The 17076-nt window shown below is 49.7% G+C and overlaps 1 protein-coding gene across 6 annotated transcripts; it reads left to right on the top strand.

The window, feature by feature from the left end:
* Positions 1-453: 453 nt before the first annotated feature.
* Positions 454-16692, top strand: ZNF202 (zinc finger protein 202). Of its 6 annotated transcripts, none has more exons than XM_045483261.1 (7): positions 454-564; positions 10340-10846; positions 11549-11759; positions 12126-12214; positions 13153-13282; positions 13834-13953; positions 14492-16692. In XM_045483261.1, exons 2-7 carry the CDS (start codon positions 10445-10447, stop codon positions 15484-15486), a joined length of 1947 nt encoding a protein of 648 aa, XP_045339217.1. In that variant the 5' UTR covers positions 454-564; positions 10340-10444; the 3' UTR covers positions 15487-16692. The 6 variants fall into 6 exon arrangements, with proteins under 6 accessions (XP_045339217.1, XP_045339216.1, XP_045339219.1 ...); XM_045483260.1 differs by lacking the exon at positions 454-564 and adding an exon at positions 5664-5680; XM_045483263.1 differs by lacking the exon at positions 454-564 and adding an exon at positions 6099-8366.
* The last annotated feature ends 384 nt before the right edge of the window (positions 16693-17076 follow it).

Raw genomic sequence — 17076 nt, 5'->3', positions numbered from 1 at the left:
TTCCAAAGAGTTCACGTGCAATATTTCCCTTCGCTCTCGGAGCAAGGGAATGGTTACACCCATTTTAGATGGACCCTGAGCTTCGGAGAGGTGGAAGGGTTCGCTGGAGGCCCCACAAATGGTAGCCAGCGCAGGAGCCAAACTCAAAACTGCTGTTAGCAACCGTGCTTCGCGGACAATCAAGAAAAACGAGTCGACGCATAGACGCCAAAATCAAAGCAAAGATCAAAAACAGAGAAAAGCCTGCGTGTGTGCAAACCGAGGGCTGCGGGCCGCAGGAGCGGGGCTTGCGGGCGCAACGGGTCTGGCCCCAGGCTTTCCCCCCGCGGCTCTCTGAGTCTCCTCCTGCGCAGCGCCCACAGAGACACCAAACCTCCCGGCGCCTAGAAGGGCTCCAGCCGCGAGGAGGCGGGGCCAAGCGCAGCTTCCGGTTCCGGGCGCAAAGGCCCCACGTGTTCCGACCCGCCAGGCCCCGCGCGGCTCGGATCCGGCAGCGCTGCTTCGGCCGGGAGTGGGTGGGGGAGAAGCCGGGGCAGGGGAGGAGCCGCCGGAGCAGTCGGAGCCGTGAGTGCTGAGGGGCTGGGCCGGGCCGGGCCGGGCCCGATCGCGCTGAGCCGGGCTGGGCAGGGCGGGGAAGAGAGGGAGAGGTCGGAGACCCCGCCCCCCCCTCCCCCCCCAGAGTCTGGGGAAATCGCACTGTCCTGGAGAAGGGGCGGCGGCAGTATAGTGAGGGGGCCGAGGCGTAGTGGTCCCCGGGGCTCCTGGTGGCAGGAGCGAGAACCTCCGGGGACGCGGATGGCGCTTTGGGCTTCTTTCGGTGCAGCCACCGCCCTCCGCCCCCTCCTGAGGCCTGCAGAAACGCAGTTAGTTTGTACCTCCCATTGCTTCCGCGCCAACTGGCCCCCCGGAACCGAGGGAGGAGTGGTCTAGGCCCCTTTAGTTCCCGTAGCTTTTTCTCACCCAGTCTTTCAGATTATTAGAAGCCCGCCCACAGCACCCCCCGGCAGGCTCCTGGCCCGGGCAAGCCCCATCTCTTTCCACCACCAACCCCCCCCCACACACACACACACACATACATACACACACACACACACACACACTCACTCACCCATGATCTTATCACCCTTGGACATCGTCTGGCTTGTGGCTTTTCAGCCCCCACTGTGACCGACCCCAAGCTTCCCCTCAAGCTAGTAGCTTCTGTCTCCACTTGCAACTTCCCTGCCCCCAACCCCTAACAGCCAGTTTTGACACTTCTGAACACCACCGTTACCCTCAGCAGGAGTATATAGGCCTCTGCTGCTTGTCCGGTTTGACCAAAAGTTTGTTAGTTTGTATGCCATGGATCCGCCCTCTCAGGTGTAAGGCGAATTTTGGTTTTTCTGGGCGTTAGATATTCTTGTGTCCCAGGCGCTTTGATTTCCTTGTCTGTCATGGGTAGGCTCCTAACCTTAGCGGTTTTTTGACCACCTGGGTCCTGGAGAGCACTTCCACATCCAGGCTCTCCCTTGGAAGTTAGGGTTAGAACTGTTACTCCTTCTCTGTCCACACTTGGCAGGTGACACTCAGGGCAGCCCTACTCAGGAGCCACAGAAAGCTAGTGGAGTCCTCCTTCTCCCCCCACCTTCTCTCCCAAGTTGCCCCATGGGCCTTGATCCAGAAAGCCACTTCAGAAAGGCTGTGAGGAAGGCACTGGGAGGCATGTTGGTGGGAAGTACGTGTCAGCCAAGCAGTTAGGGTTTAGGGTTTGGGGCTATTTGTTTTGGGTAACTTTCTGCTGGGACTCTTCTAGCGTCAGAGGGAGGAAGGGGATATTTCCTCTTTGGACCAGATACCTGGGATTCATCATCTTTCCCCCCCTTTCTCCTCCAGCTATACCCTTTTGCACTCTTAAGCACTGTTTTGCAGTAGACAGTCATTTCAAGGGCACAGCAAGGTTTACTATGATGTGAGGGACTCTTGGGTGTTACAAGCGGTACAGATGAGGTAAGTTACAGGTTTACAACATTTTTTCCCAGTTAATTTGGCACAGGCAGAAAACAACAGTCCTAGGCTCTTTTGGCTTTTGCAAACCCTCCTTTAAATTTGGCCAGCACTGGAAAAGTTGGATCCTTTCTGCTTGAACCTCAGCTTTACTTCCTTTGCCTTAGGTACCGGCTCTCAAACCTATCAGGCGTCTTAAGCACCTGAAGGGAGGGTTTGTTGAACAGATGACCCCCACAGTTTCTGATCATAGGGCGGGGCCAGGGCTTGAAAATTTGCACATTTCGGACAAGTTTTTAGGTGTTTGTGCTGCTGGTTTGGGTTTCTCAAACTGAGCACCGCTGCCCTTGGCCAATCTTCACATAAGCGGTGCAGTGGTTTGGGCGACCAAAAGACCTGTGTGTGTACCTTCTGCACTAGAAGCTAGTAATATGATCTCGTGTGGATAACTTAACCACTGAGTTCTTTCGTTTTTAAAATTAAGAATGTGAGCTTAAAAAAAAAAAAAAACCCTCCAAATGCTAGTTATCTTATGCCAAATGGAAGATGAAATATTGATGAGTTTTTCCCTTGATTTTCTTAATTCTCTTGTTAGGACCTTCCATATAGCTTGTATCCATATTTAGGTTTTTGCTGTGAGTCGCTAGTGCACTGAAGTCCTGCTATACCTTAACTACTTATTAAATTCTTTAAGGTCAGAGCCAGTGTTTTTCTCGTCTTTCTCTGCCCTGCACCTTGAGTTGTGTGGGATGCACCATTGATGCTCAGTAGATACTTGGAGAATGGATAACCCCATCCTCTACTCTCTTTAACCTTTGAAGAGGTTTCTCTCCACTAGTCCTGTGCCACATAGTAAAGCAGTATATGGCTATGCCACCTGATTCGCCCAGGAGATTGGGATTAATGTCAATGCCAAATTTCTGTAACTGTCCCTATGAGTGGTTTAGTACTCAGAAGCCCCGGCACCCGTTGGTTCTGAATTTTAGTGCATCTGTACCCATGTTGGAGTAAGAGAAATAGCTTAATAAAATTCAGCAGCTGTTCATTGAGTACCTTTTCTACCAAGCCTTTGACAAAGTGTTAGGCACTTGGAATATAAAAAGGAATAAAGAGGTCCTTGCCCTCTGGGACAGGGCTCACAGCGGGGAGGTAAAGACACTAAACTGTGTCCACAGCAAGAATGCCATTCTGGGATTCCTTCTACTTTGGATCGTGATTTAATCTGCGGTGGAAGCCTGCTACTCCTCCAGTTCCTCTGGTCTGGCAGGCGTGGGTCCCATCTTTCACCATCTCGTCATAAGCAAGGGAGCCTTGGGCAATGCCAGAAGGAAGTCCTCTAGATACAAAGCAAAGGGTCTTTTGACAGAGTGTCAGTTACAAAACTAAAAGCGTAATACATGATTTTTGAATTGACTGTTCTGAATTACCCATATTTACTCCTCAGGCCAAAAGCCCTATTTATAAAATATGTTATCCTGTTATTTTTCATTAAATAATGGTTCCTCTCACTGCCTGTGTGATGGGCATTGACCATGTTTATTATAGGAATGAATTGGATACAGCTAGTTTAACCCTGGCTGCCCCCCTCATCAGGGTGGGTGTCAGGTATGATGACTGCCCTTTTCCCACTTCAGATTAGTTTGTGATTTTTTTTTTTTTAGATTGATTGATTGATTGATTGATTTTTGAGAGAGGCAGAGACGGGGGGAGGGGTAGAGAGAGAGAATACCAAGCAAGCGCTGCACTGTTAGCACAGAGCCTGTGGGGCTTGAACCCACAAAACCGAGATTGTGACCTGAGCCAAAACCAAGAGTCAGATGCTTAACTGACTGAGCCACCCAGGCACCCTTGTGATGTTCTGTTTTAAACCGAAGCATATAGATTGACCTGCTTTATTAAAGCCACTAACCACCTCTAGGTAACCCTTAAGGTTAAAAAGCCTCGGGGTGCCTGGATGGCTCAGTCAGTTGATCGTCTGACTTCGGCTCAGGTCATGATCTTGCAGTCTGTGAGTTCGAGCCCTGCGTCTGGCCCTGTGCTGACAGCTTGGAGCCTGGAGCCTGCTTCGAATTCTGTGTCTTCCTCTCTCTCTACCCCTCTCCCACTTATGCCCTGTCTCTCTCTCTCTCTCTCTCTCTCTCTGTCAAAAATAAATAAACATTAAGAAAAATTTAAATATAAAAGCCTAGCTTCATGGTGGAGGCTCACCACTGTCATGATGGCCAGCTCCTCAATTATGGACTCTTAAAATCTGTTTTTGGCCTCTAGCCCATCTTAACTCTCGAATAAATCCCTTTCACCATCTTAGGCTAATACTTTATGGCCCACATATTCAATAAAGAAGCCGTATATCCTCGTTCTTCTCCAAGCCCCTCTGTCACCATCAGGAAGCACCATGGTTTCTCAAAAGATGACCCAGCTCTCTGCCCTTAGGTGGAGAATCATTCCCATTTTCAGGATGACGCATCTTGAGGAGGTGGAACACAGATCACCCACCTCCAAAGGCAGAGCAGCCAGCGGCCCAACACTGCCCCTGGGCCTGTAGGAAACATTTTCATTAAAAATAAAGTGAATTGCTATGGTATTTATAGCTATATTTTACATTATTTGTGTTTACATCCATCGACTCTTGATGACATGTTTCTACCCACTCTATACCTTGATCCTAACTAACCACAAGGTCTGTAGAATTTCAGGGCAGAAGATGTTCACATCTTAGCTTCCACTGGTTTCCCTGTACCACCCACTGCCACTGACTTGTTTGGCTTTGTTTCTTCCTATCTTCTCCTTCACTCCGACTCATGCTGTATCTTTGAAACCCATTGCAGTAAGCTTTGAGCCACTTCTCTCCTTGCTACTCAGATATATTATGCTGAAGGAAAGAAATATTTAAATGGCAAAAATATTAAAAATTTTTAATGTTTATTTTTGAGAGCGAGAGAAACGGAACTCAAGCAGGGGAGGGGCAGAGACAGAGGGAGACACAGAATCCAAAGCAGGCTCCAGGCTCTGAGCTGTCAGCACAGAGCCCGATGCGGGGCTCGAACCCACAAACCGTGAGATCATGACCTGAGCTGAAGTTGGGCATTTAGCCAACTGAGCCACCCAGGCACCCCTAAATGGCAAAAATATTTAAAAAGAAATCGTTTTTAAACATGGTTTGAAGCATATTGCTCACGATGCATTAGAAGGCCAAAAGTCCATGAATGCGTTCCCTTTCATTACTTTGGCCTTCTGGGTTAAATTTTCAAGGAACTTAGTAGGTGTATTAACTGGGCTTGCCCCAAATTGCCTCCTCCCAGTTAGAGGGAGGAGACAGGACTGTGACATTGGTAAGTAGAAGCACTGATCAGTGGAGAACCTGTCTTTGAGTTTCCATCCCATCTGTGTTCCAAGGATCTTATTTAATCTTAGCTTGTAAGTCTTTCAAAACAAGGACTCCTTATAATACTTTACTTTTTATTTATTTATTTATTTTGTTCGTTTATTTTGGAGAGAGAGACAGCGCAAGTGGGGAAGGGGCAGAGAGAGAGGGAGACAACACAATCTGAAGCAGGCTCCGGGCTCAGCTGTCAGCACAGAGCCCGACGCAGGGCTCGAACCCACGAACCATGAGATCATGACCCAAGCTGAAGTCGGACGCTTAACCGACTGAGCCACCCAGGCGCCCCTATAACACCTTACTTTTGCTATAATGGTAAACAGACCAAGATTTTTCCTGTGCATTTAAAAATTTTTTTGGAATTATGAAATAAAGGACTGTTTGCTTGTTCAACGTTTAAATCTTGCCTTCTTCACAAAATGATTTAAAGCAATTTGAAGGAAAGAGAACAAAATATATTGAGCATTTACTCTGTCCTGGGCTCTGTGCTGAAGTGGTTCTATATGTAACTTCATTTACTCCTTAAAACAACCATGTGAAGTAGATAGTATTAGCCACATTTTGAAATTGAGACCAAGACTTAGGGAGTATCACATGGCCAGTAAGTGAGGAGAGGGATCCAAACCCAGGGCTCCAAAGTCTCGAACCCTTATATGGAAAGCACGGATAATTGTATATAGGACAATTGGCAATAAAAGATCATCTTTTCAGTAGAAGGATCATACTAGATAATCTTTAGTTTTAAACAAGAATACAGCATTAGCACAGGGCAGTTAACAAATGTTATTAGTTGATTTCTATTCTAGAACAATAGGAGCAGTGGCATGCTCTGGCTCGGCCCAGAGAGCAGACATAACCAGATTTCCAGGTTATAGGCCAGCATTAGGGTAAAAAATAAGAATGGCGACAGGAGGGGAAATAGGGGTCTGCTAAATACAATCATTTGAACCTCTCTGATCACTACTTCTGAAGACTATTTGCCGATAAATGAGTATTTCTCTATTAAGTAGATACTATGTGACCACAAGCCTTGTCATTTAGGGTCCAGAAAGATCTCCTGAAGCAGTAACATTGTAAGGTAGGGAACCAGATGTCCCTTCATTGCCTACCGTTTTCTGTTGTCAGTAGAATGGAGTTAAAGCCTTCAGTGGCATGTGACTCATTCAGATAAGGGGCATAGGTATTGTACCAAAGATTGGAGAGAGCGCTTTCCTTTTCCACATCTCCCCAGTCCCACTCCCTATACCCTAGAAACGTACTCAAGAGACTATGTCATGGAGCCTGCCCAGCCGTAGGCTTGTGAAGCTCTTCTGCAGACATTGTTTCAGAGCCTTCAGGAACCAAGCTTTGCTCTTCCTGGTCTGGCTTCTGTCTATATAGTCCTGTTCACTTTTTATAGGTTGTCACGGAGCCCTTCCAAGGACAGACTTTGAGGGAAAGTATTAGAAAAGCAAGGGCAATAAATTGCAAGGCCGACTGGGCAGTGTAGCATATCCTACGAACTGCAAAATAAAATAGTGTCCATTTTCTGTTTGTGATAAGGACACTTGACATTTGCACAGCACATTTTAGTTCATAAGCTCCCAGAACTCGGCTAATCCTGAGAGTTAGGAAAGCAGTTCCTGCAGTAGGCTCTCCCCTTTACGAGGGCTCTTGTGGTTATCTCACGAAGCCCGCAGAACTGCTCCAGTCACTTGACCATGTGGGGCTGGGACGCGCATCTTTCCACAGCACCACCTGCCTCCCATTCCTTCCCATCCCTTGCCCCTTGACTTCTCTTCCTTCATCCCGCTGTTGCCGATCCGTTTGCCTTCATCGATTTCTAAGCTGCCAAAGTAAATCCAAAACAAGCAATGGAAACATCAATTCATGATTTCTGAGGAGCGTTTAAAGACAGGTTTTATGTGGCGCTGTTCCGTTCCTTTTTCTTGGTGGAGAGTACTGCCCTGTGAGAGCAGGAATGCTTCTTTCCATGCAGACTTGGTAGAATCCATAGACAATCTGTTGTAGCTAGTGCCATGTGGAAACAAGGAGAGCTTCCTAGTCTGCCTCCCTGGGCATGGATTCTTGGACTCTGAAGATAATAGAGATCCCTTCGTTAAAGCAAAGACCATCAATTCCATTTTCTCTCAGGACTCCCAAAGAAAATAATCTTACTGAAGAGGGGCATAGAATTTTAAAAAACTACAAGCCCCGTAGAGAACCGACCACCATGAGGTAGACTAATTCAGTTGGTAGGAAAATTACCACGTAAAGATGTAGAAATTATGGGCCTGCCTAGAACAGGCTATGAAAATCTGTAGTGGATGTTTGAAGATCATGGACGTGAAGTAAAAGCACAAATGAATGAAAAGCTATTTGAGCTTGAGATAATAAGTAATAAGGTAATTGAAATGAAACTCCATTTATTGGGCAGCATGACATTAGACCCAGCTCTTAACAGTAGATTGTTAGCTGAGACTTGTAATGAAGCCCAAAAAGACTAGAAAATGAAGAATCCCTCAGGTTGCATGTGGAGAGTGGTCTGGAGGGGGCAGGACCAGGAACACTGGTAAAACTTGAAGCAAGTTGTTCATGCAGCATACAAGTACCTGTTAAGTGCCAGTGTGATGCAGGAGAGGGTCATGTTCAGAAGGTCCTGTTAATACTTTTTTCAGTGGCTCAGAATGGCTCAACCAGGGGAGCGACCGGGGAGGGGAGATGGATGAATTTGAAAGACATTTAGAAGGTGGAATTAGTGAGATTGATGAATAAGAAAGTGGAGGGGAGGGTGGACTCTTCCTGACAAAAAGTAGGACGTAAGCTTTGTGAGGTGGAGGTTTATTTCTTTAAATGCACTTACTGAGCGCTTCATTACGTGTGTTGGAGATTGATGGAGAACAGTCCCTAACTTCAAGGCGTGACATCGGGAGGATAGACTGGCTGCATGATACCACCGCCACTGTGTTAGAGCTGTGCCCAGGTTGCTGTAGAAGCACAGTGGTTTCCACCTGTTTTCAGGGTAGGGGGAATGGGATCAAAGGAAACCTCTCAGAACGCGTGAAGCGTGAGCTGTCTCCTAAGCGGTTTAGCCCAATGAAGGGTAAAGAATCAGAAGGAACATGTTCTCAAGCCAAAGCGCATAGGGCTTTTGGTGCTTCCCACGCACGCACAAAGTGTGTGTCTGTGTGAGGAGGGCAGAAGGAATAACAAGATGAAAGTCAGCCTGATATGTAATACTTAGAAGTCTGTATGTCACTTACAAGTAAAGGAAGAATGACTAAAGATTTTAAATAGGGGACGGGACCACGTTTGTCAAGAGTGCCAGTCACTCTTGAGAGCCCGTCAGTGCTAACTTGAAGGGAACCAATCCGGAGGCAGCTGGAGCAATGCAGACCAGAACCGGTAAGTACCCAAAGTGTGAATCACGGGAATGAAGAAGAGGGGAGCGCACCATGCAGCCCCAGGGGAGCAGCCTTCCTGCAGGCATGGTGGCCTGAAGAGACCCCCCCTTTCAGGAGATGAGCAGTGCACCCTTTTCAGTCCGTGAGACACAGAAAAGGGTAGGAGATGAGGCTTGAAAAACCAGCTGAGGGCTGGCGGTGAAGAGCTTCACGTGCCGTGCCAAGGATTTTAGAGCTGATCTACCCGACAGAAGTGTTTTCAAATGTGAGCAGTGCGGTTGGGACTACAATTTAGAAAGATAATAGTTGGCATTGGGGTGCCTCCGCTCATCCAAGCCCTTCACAGCTTGGGCTACGTTTAACCCTCGTCGTCGCGCTGTCGGATGGATGCCATTCTTCCCTCCGAGCCGTGAATGGAAACAGGCAGAAGGAACGTAGGAACTGAACGGTGGCCTCACCCCTAGGAAACGGTAGAGCCCGGATTTAAACCCTGGCAGTCTGACGCCAGGGCCCTCGCTCCTTACCTTACACACCCTAGATGTTTTCTCGGCCGTGAGGCACGTCAGAACTTCGTGTGCCGTTTCTAAAGATAACGGTTGCCTCAGTCGACTCAATCAAAGTATCCAGAAGAGTGATGGTGTGATACTTGTCTTGCAAAAAGCTCCACCATAATTATGCTGCACTTTACTCCTGGTCCAGCACTGCAGGGACCCCAGTTGGGGAGTCCTGGCAGGAGTCCAGGTGAGAGGAGGGCCCAAACCAAAGCAGTCTGTGGGAAAGAGGAGGAGGAAATAGATCTAAGAGGCTTAAGAGGGAGAACTGGTTTAATGAGCTGTAAGCAATGGGGAAGGGTCAGAGTGGAGTCCAAAGGTCACAAAGTTGAGTGTTCATCTTAACAAGTGACGATCGCAGCCGAGACAGGATCCCGGCAAGAGAGGTAGATTTGGGAGCACGCGTGACAAATTCAGTTTTGAACACGTGGGTCTGGAGGTCTTCCATGAAGACGCCTTGATAAGGGGAAGGTCGCTTTTGGGAGTACCTCTGTGCCGGCCACTGGGCAAGTGGCTTTCCTCTTGCGGTCTGCCCCTCTAGTCGCCGAGAGTGCCCCCACTGTCCAGCGGAATTCATACCAAGTGAGTCCGTGCAACATGAACCTTCATAAAGGCCTCCCCATCTGTTTTAGCCTGGCTGAGGTGTCTCTTCTCAGACTATACGTCCTGGTGCGTACGTAAACGTGTGTGTAACACGGATGGTGGGCAGTATACCTGTTCCAGCGGGTGATTAACCGTGTCCTGTGTCCTCTGTCCTCGCCGGCTCACGGGTTTCATGAAGTAGAAATGCCTTTTTTTTGTATTTCTCTGTGGGGTGTGAGCCTGGCCTAGGAAAAGGGGTAAGAGAACATGCCTTCAGGCATAGATCGTCTTATTTCAACCAAATCTATTTAGGGCTGATGGCTGTGAAGACGAGGGGCAGGGGATTTAATAGTTTGAGGAGGTGTGATGCGTGCAGGGTTATGGTTGAACTCAGAGGCGTTGTCCCTGTGTGTGATCTCATGCTTATATGGTTGTCTGTCTCTCCTTCTCTGCCCCAGGTCCCTTGGGAGAAACTCCTTGAGGTGCCCAGGCTGAGACTGGGGGGTAATGACACTGTGAGCTCTAGATGGTGTGAGACCCCTCCCCACCCCCAGAGCCGAACAATGGCTACAGCCTTGGAACCAGAGGACCAGGATCTTTGGGAAGAAGAGGGAATCCTGATGGTGAAATTGGAAGATGATTTCACTTGTAGGCCGGAGTCTGTCTTACAGAGAGATGACCCTGTGCTTGAGACCTCACACCAGAACTTCCGGCGCTTCCGCTACCAGGAAGCAGCAAGCCCTCGAGAAGCTCTCATTCGGCTGCGAGAACTTTGTCATCAGTGGCTGAGGCCGGAAAGGCGGACGAAGGAGCAGATCTTAGAGCTGCTTGTGCTGGAACAGTTCCTTACCGTCCTGCCCGGAGAACTACAGAGCTGGGTGCGGGGCCAGCGGCCAGAGAGTGGCGAGGAGGCCGTGACGCTGGTGGAGGGTTTGCAGAAACAACCCAGGAGACCAAGGCGGTGGGTGAGGAGGGGGAGTCCTGATCTGTGTGATGTGGAGGGGGACTTTTGCTGGAAGGATGGATTTCGGGGCAGGGCATACAGGGCCCCCATAATGTACCCTTTAAAACTAATTGGCTCTGCTTGTGGGTTGCACCTGCATCTGTATGGGGCAGAGTGTGTGTATGCGTGTGTGTGTTTGTGTGTGTGTGAGTGAGTGTGACTTTCTGGTTTTTGAAACGCCTGCCTTGGGACCACCTTAGAGACCTCAGCACCCAAGGATCGTAAGGCTTTGGTTTTCCTTTCTGTGAATGTCAAACCTCCAGTTCCTGAGGAGGCCAATTTTGTGACTTCCTCAGAGGTTCTCCTAGATGCTCGGTCACAGGGGCCCCCTCTCTTCCCAGGACAATAAGAGAGGGAAACAAACAGCAAGAAAGCTGCAGGTGGGAGAGGTGGGGATGGGAAGGAAGGGCACCTCAGAGCCCTGGGTGACAAGGGCAGGCTTGAGGGGACTGAGCAAGCAGTGCGGCGTCCAAATGTCCCTGCTTTGTCCTGGTGAGGGTAGCCTTCAACAGCCCTTGCATGCCCCAGCGGGACTGGAGTGTCCCCTCCTCCTCTGGGACCCTCTGGGAGTTTTCTGTTGGCAGCTCCTCCTAAAATAAGCCCTGATGACAACTGAGACTTTCCTCTGGACTCCATGCTGACTGGAAATTGGAATCCTTCCCAGGTGACTGTCCATGTTCATGGGCAGGAAGTCCTGTCAGAGGAGACGGCGCATCCGGGAGCAGAGCCCGAATCACCTAACGAGCTGCAGAACGCTGTGCAGACCTCAACTCCTGAGGAGTCCCACGAGGAGACCACGCAGAGCCCAGACCTGGGGCCATCGGAAGAGCTGAGCGTGTGCCACGAACTGGAGTTTCAGCCCCTGCAGCAGAGCGGTGGGAAGCCTCAGCAGAAAGGGGGCATTGTGGCGGGCAGAGTGCGGGAAGGGCGCTATTTCCCCTCTACTGAGGAGGCTAGGTAGAGCATCGTGGGAATAAATCACAGAATCCGGGGCGTTGAGGGGAGACCGTACTAGTTAGAGTCCCCCAGAAACAGAGCCGAGCTGAAATGGCAGTATTCTTGGTGGTTCTCTTGGCCTGCCGGTAGTGTTCCAGGTGGCGGCATTGGGATGACCCGAGCTACCCTTAGGCCAGTTTCTGGATTCCCACCAAAGATGATGAGAGCTGCCTGCCAGTTACTGGGTGGGGGGCGGGGGGGGGGGGGGCTGCCTATTGCTGATCGCTGCCGCCTTTTCTTCTCAGAGGTTCCAGTGCCGCAGGGCCCAGACCTTCCTGAAGAGAGGAGCCCTGGAAACCCAGAGATGGTTGCCTTTCTTACTGCTCTCTCACAGGTGTGCTCTTGTTTCCCTCTGTGCCACACAGAATTTGAAGAAGCAGCAGGCATTAGCTCACACCTCAACACCCTCAGGTCAGGCAGGACGCCAGTTCCCGCTCTCCTCCTTGTCAGTTTAAGCTCTCGGTTCTAGACGTGTCTGCGGCGGGCGGAGCTGCATGTGACGAGATAAATCATAATTGTCGCGGCCAGCCCGTCAGGCTCCAGAGCCTCTTTATTTGCCGCCGCCCAGAGAGAGGGACTAACCGAATGCGATTATTCTGGAATACTCCAGCACACCTTGAGTGAGTTGCTGACTGAGGGCTTGTTTTTGTTTTCTCAGGAGTAAACTTGGTAGTCATTTGTCAGAATGGCCACTGTGCTGCAGAAATGATTTCTGAACTTGTGTGGAATCCCATTCCTGGGACCGCATTCGGTCAGGCCGTGGCCTGTGCGGAGCTGTCACCGTGGCCACGCTGTGAGCCTGGAGAGAAAAGCCGTAGCGTTCACCCGTGGTCGCAGATCGTAGCCTAGCTGCAGGAAGGGGTCCCGCGCGTGCTGGGTCGACTGTGTGAACGATAGGGGTGCCCGGAGAAGGTCGGTCAGGGAAAGCTTTCTAGGAAAGGTGAATTCTTGCAGAAATGTAGGTGGCACGGAAGCCTCAAATAGGGAGTTAATGATGACTTTGAAGACTTCTGCTGTATTTTAACCAATATGCTCCAGAAGAAGAGCAGAGGCTGGCCCTGAGAGAAAGCAGGGGGACCGGAGGGCACAGAGGAGGGCCCATGCAAAAGTAGGAAGTCGGGGAGCAGCAGCCGAGGGTGACACGCATTTCCTGAAAGGGAGCCCAGAGTCCCGCGAGAGTCCCTTTTGTCTCCTGGCATAACCTTCACCCCAGGAATGAAATAGGAGGCTCCAGGAAGCGTCCCGTTTTCACTGAAGCCTGTGTCATTTCAGGGATTGGTAACTTTCAAGGACGTGGCTGTGTGCTTCTCCCAGGACCAGTGGAGCGATATGGATCCAACACAGAAAGAGTTCTATGGAGAATATGTCTTGGAGGAAGACTGTGGAATTGTGGTCTCTTTGTGTAAGGAATTTCAAGTGTTTCTAGAGGGTTCTGAGCACAGAAGTCTTTCCCTGTTGGAAATTACAAGGAGGAGGGTGCGGGGGGACGGGGTGGGTCTTAGACCCTAGACCGGATGCATCACTTTTCTCTTACGCCTCCCCCACCGATGAGATTGAAGGATTAGCTAAGGAAGATGGTATCTTTCAAGTTCAAGGGAGGAGAAGAGGCTTAGAAAGTGGTTGGAAACTTGTAACAAGAAAATAAAATGACAACATGACAGCTCTGGTCTATTTGAGGCAGCGTGTGAGTTTTGAAGCCAGCAGCAGAAGGATGATCTGCTTACTTGAATGTGGGGAAGGAGAGAGCATTAGCAGTTGTACGACTATTGAGTTGCAGGTGAAGGGCAGGAAATGTGCAGGATTTGGTGAGAGGTGCTCAAGCTAAAAGACCAGCTGTGGCCCACTGATCAGGCTGTACTCTTGTTCTATAGTCTACCCGGCAGAAGAGGTCTGCTCTTAGCGCAGGGCATTGCTAAACCGATCGTAATGTCCCGCTTTCCCTCTCTTGAGCAGCGTTTCCAATCCCCAGACTAGATGAGATCTCCCACGTTAGAGAGGAAGAGCCTTTGGTCCCAGATATCCCAGAGCCTCAAGAGCCTCAAGAGCCAGAAATCCTGAGTTTTACCTACACAGGTGAGGAACGACAAAAGGAACCTCTCCCTGCAGAGCTGGCAGTCCCCTTCCCCCTCTGGGGCGACCCCCCCCATTGGTTCTTCCAACCTGTTGGCCATTCCCCCCGTCTGCCTCTGAATGCCAGATTCTGTCCTCACCCTCCTCTTTCCCCTCCCGTCATTCATGTGAGGGATATGTCATGTAACATCGTGAAAGGAAAAACAAAACAAAACAAAACACGGAACTTTGGAACTGCAGCTCTCGTCATTTACTAAGCAGGTCACTTAAATTCTCGGTCCTCACGTTTCTGAAACGAGGATAATAATCTTTGTCCATACTAAGGCTTGTTGACAGCACGAGATAATCTATCAGAAAGTGCCTGGCACATGACAGAATTCAGCTGACTGGTCATTTCCTTCTTTCCCAGCCTCTACGGTGTGAAATGTGGGCTTCTCTCTATCTGGTCTCGCCTTCCCAAGACTTTAAAAACCCCGCCATTGCGTAGAAAGCATCGTTAACCTCTGTAATTTCCCCTTTTCGCCTCTCACCCTCTCTACAGGAGACAGGAGTGAAGACGAAGAAGAGTACCTTGAGCAAGAAGATGTAAGTTTGGAGGATATACACAGATCTATTTTGGGAGATCCAGAAATCCACCAGACTCCAGACTGGGAAATAGTCTTTGAGGATGATCCAAGTAGACCTAACGAGAGAAGCTTTGGTACAAATACTTCTCAAGTCAATAGTTTATCGAATCTTCGGGAAACCATGCCTATCTGCCCCCTGTTAGGGAGACACCACGACTGCCCTGTATGTGGAAAAAGTTTCACTTGCAACTCCCACCTTGTTAGACACCTGAGAACTCACACGGGAGAGAAACCATATAAGTGTATGGAGTGTGGGAAAAGTTACACGCGGAGCTCACATCTTGCCAGGCACCAGAAGGTTCACAAAATGGGCACTGCTTATAAATTTCCCCTAAACCGGAAGAATTTGGATGAGACCTCCCCTCTGGTCCAGCCTGAGAGAACTCCTCCCGTTGAGAAACCCTTTAGATGTGACGATTGTGGAAAACACTTCCGCTGGACTTCAGACCTCGTCCGGCATCAGAGGACACACACGGGGGAAAAACCCTTCTTCTGTACTATTTGTGGCAAGAGCTTCAGCCAGAAATCTGTGCTGACGACACACCAAAGAATCCACCTTGGGGGCAAACCCTACCTGTGTGGAGAGTGTGGAGAGGACTTCAGTGACCACAGGCGGTACCTGGCGCACCGGAAGACGCACGCGGCGGAGGAGCTCTACCTCTGTAGCGAGTGCGGGCGGTGCTTCAACCACAGTGCTGCGTTCGCCAAGCACCTCAGGGGACACGCCTCGGTGAGGCCCTGCCGGTGCAACGAATGTGGGAAAAGCTTCAGTCGGAGGGACCACCTCGTCCGGCATCAAAGAACACACACTGGCGAGAAACCGTTCACGTGCTCTACCTGTGGAAAGAGCTTCAGCAGGGGCTATCACTTAATCAGGCATCAGAGGACCCACTCAGAAAAGACCTCCTAGCTCGGTTCCCGTGGGAGGAGATGTGCATTCAGCCCTTCCCCGGGGACGGGCTAGGAGAAGCCCTCTCGTCAGCTCGGGGAGACCTCTTCCAGGGAGTCTCCCTGACTTGCCCAGACCTCCATCACCTCTTCCCACAGCTAAATGAAATCCCCCAGGCAGAACCTGTCAACCTTCTTCTACACCTGGAGGAGAGCTTTTGCCCAAAGTACAACCCGGGTGGAGGCTTCTCCTTGACTGGAGGCTCTTGCCTCTACCTCATGGGTATAAAGTAGGAGATTTAGAAGACTTAAGAGGTCGTGGCTATTCTGTTTTACCCAAAATAGGCTGTTGCATATCCTAAAGACTGCTTAACAGCCTCAAGTGTGAAGTTGCCCAGGACAACCCTTTAGGTTTGGCAAGGGACCAGCCTCTGGGATTGTGTCCTAACTGGGCTCAACCCTTAAAAGCACACAGCCCGGAACTCAAGGCAGGAGATTTGCATCCTGACGGCTTGGCCACACACTCACGGGATGACCGTTCAAATATCTCACTGGTTCACTCCTTCACCATGCACTTTCCTTCGATCCTGGGGAGAGTGGGGAGAAGTGTCTGATGGGGGAAAACCTTGAGGCTGTTCCACGTGGACCTTGTCAGGCTGCTCCCTTCCCCAGTGCCAAAACGGTGCCAGGTGCCAGACCCTGCTAGAAAGGAGGACCTAGTCAGAAGCCTCTTTCCCTGTGGGGTGTTTTCCTGTTAGGATTCTCATGCCCAGCCTTACCTACTGTTCTACCAGCCTCGGTTTTGCCCCCAGCACTTCTGCTACAAGTGAGGTGTAACAGTTGGGTGCTGGGGGATTCAGTAAAGCGTAATTAAATCATGAAATCATTTACATTCCCACCCGTGTACAAGCCCACGCATCCTGCCCGCTCTGCGTGGGTTTGTGAAGGGATTTTGGAACAGTTGTCAGCTTACATAGATATTACAATAATTCTAGAATCATGATTGACTGGGTCACTTCATTTACACGAAGAAAACGAGAAGATCTGAGACCAAATTATGGGGGGAAAAAAGTTTTTTTAAAGCTGTTGCTGTTGGCTAAGGCCATCAAGACTATTCTGACACCCAGCCCCTACTATCCCTGCCTTGGTTCTCTGATATCAGGGAAAATTATGAACCCCAGCACCTGGGACCCTGAAGAATTTGCCAGGAGTAAATGGCTTTCATGTATTTGCGTTGTTTGCTTTTTCTTATGTGATTTCATTTTTATGTGATTAAGAACTAAATAGTAGTATCTCATGGCCTAATGGTAGGATCTCTGTTGCCTGATAAAGGTTCCACAGAGATGAGGCTGAATAATTAATGAACCTCACCTGCTCTGCTTGTGGGAATGGCAAGGACCGGATAAGCGTCCTCCATAAATGGAGCACAGGGTATGGGATTAAAGCATGAGAAGGGCGATTTGTCTTTTGTGCCTGGTTTCTTCAGCTGTCTCTCAGTCCGTTATGTGCCAGTGCGTACAGAGAATACGGGTGTCATAACAAGGCCATTCTCGTTTGGGTCAGTCATGGTATTCCAACTGACCCGTCTGGTTTTAATACCAGTCAGCCGTTG

This window comes from Leopardus geoffroyi, chromosome D1, assembly GCF_018350155.1.
Source record: "Leopardus geoffroyi isolate Oge1 chromosome D1, O.geoffroyi_Oge1_pat1.0, whole genome shotgun sequence".
In the NCBI taxonomy this organism is placed as follows: Eukaryota; Metazoa; Chordata; class Mammalia; order Carnivora; family Felidae; genus Leopardus; species Leopardus geoffroyi.
The sequence above is the reverse complement of the archived record's forward strand: the minus strand, read 5'-3'. Positions and strand labels throughout refer to the sequence as shown.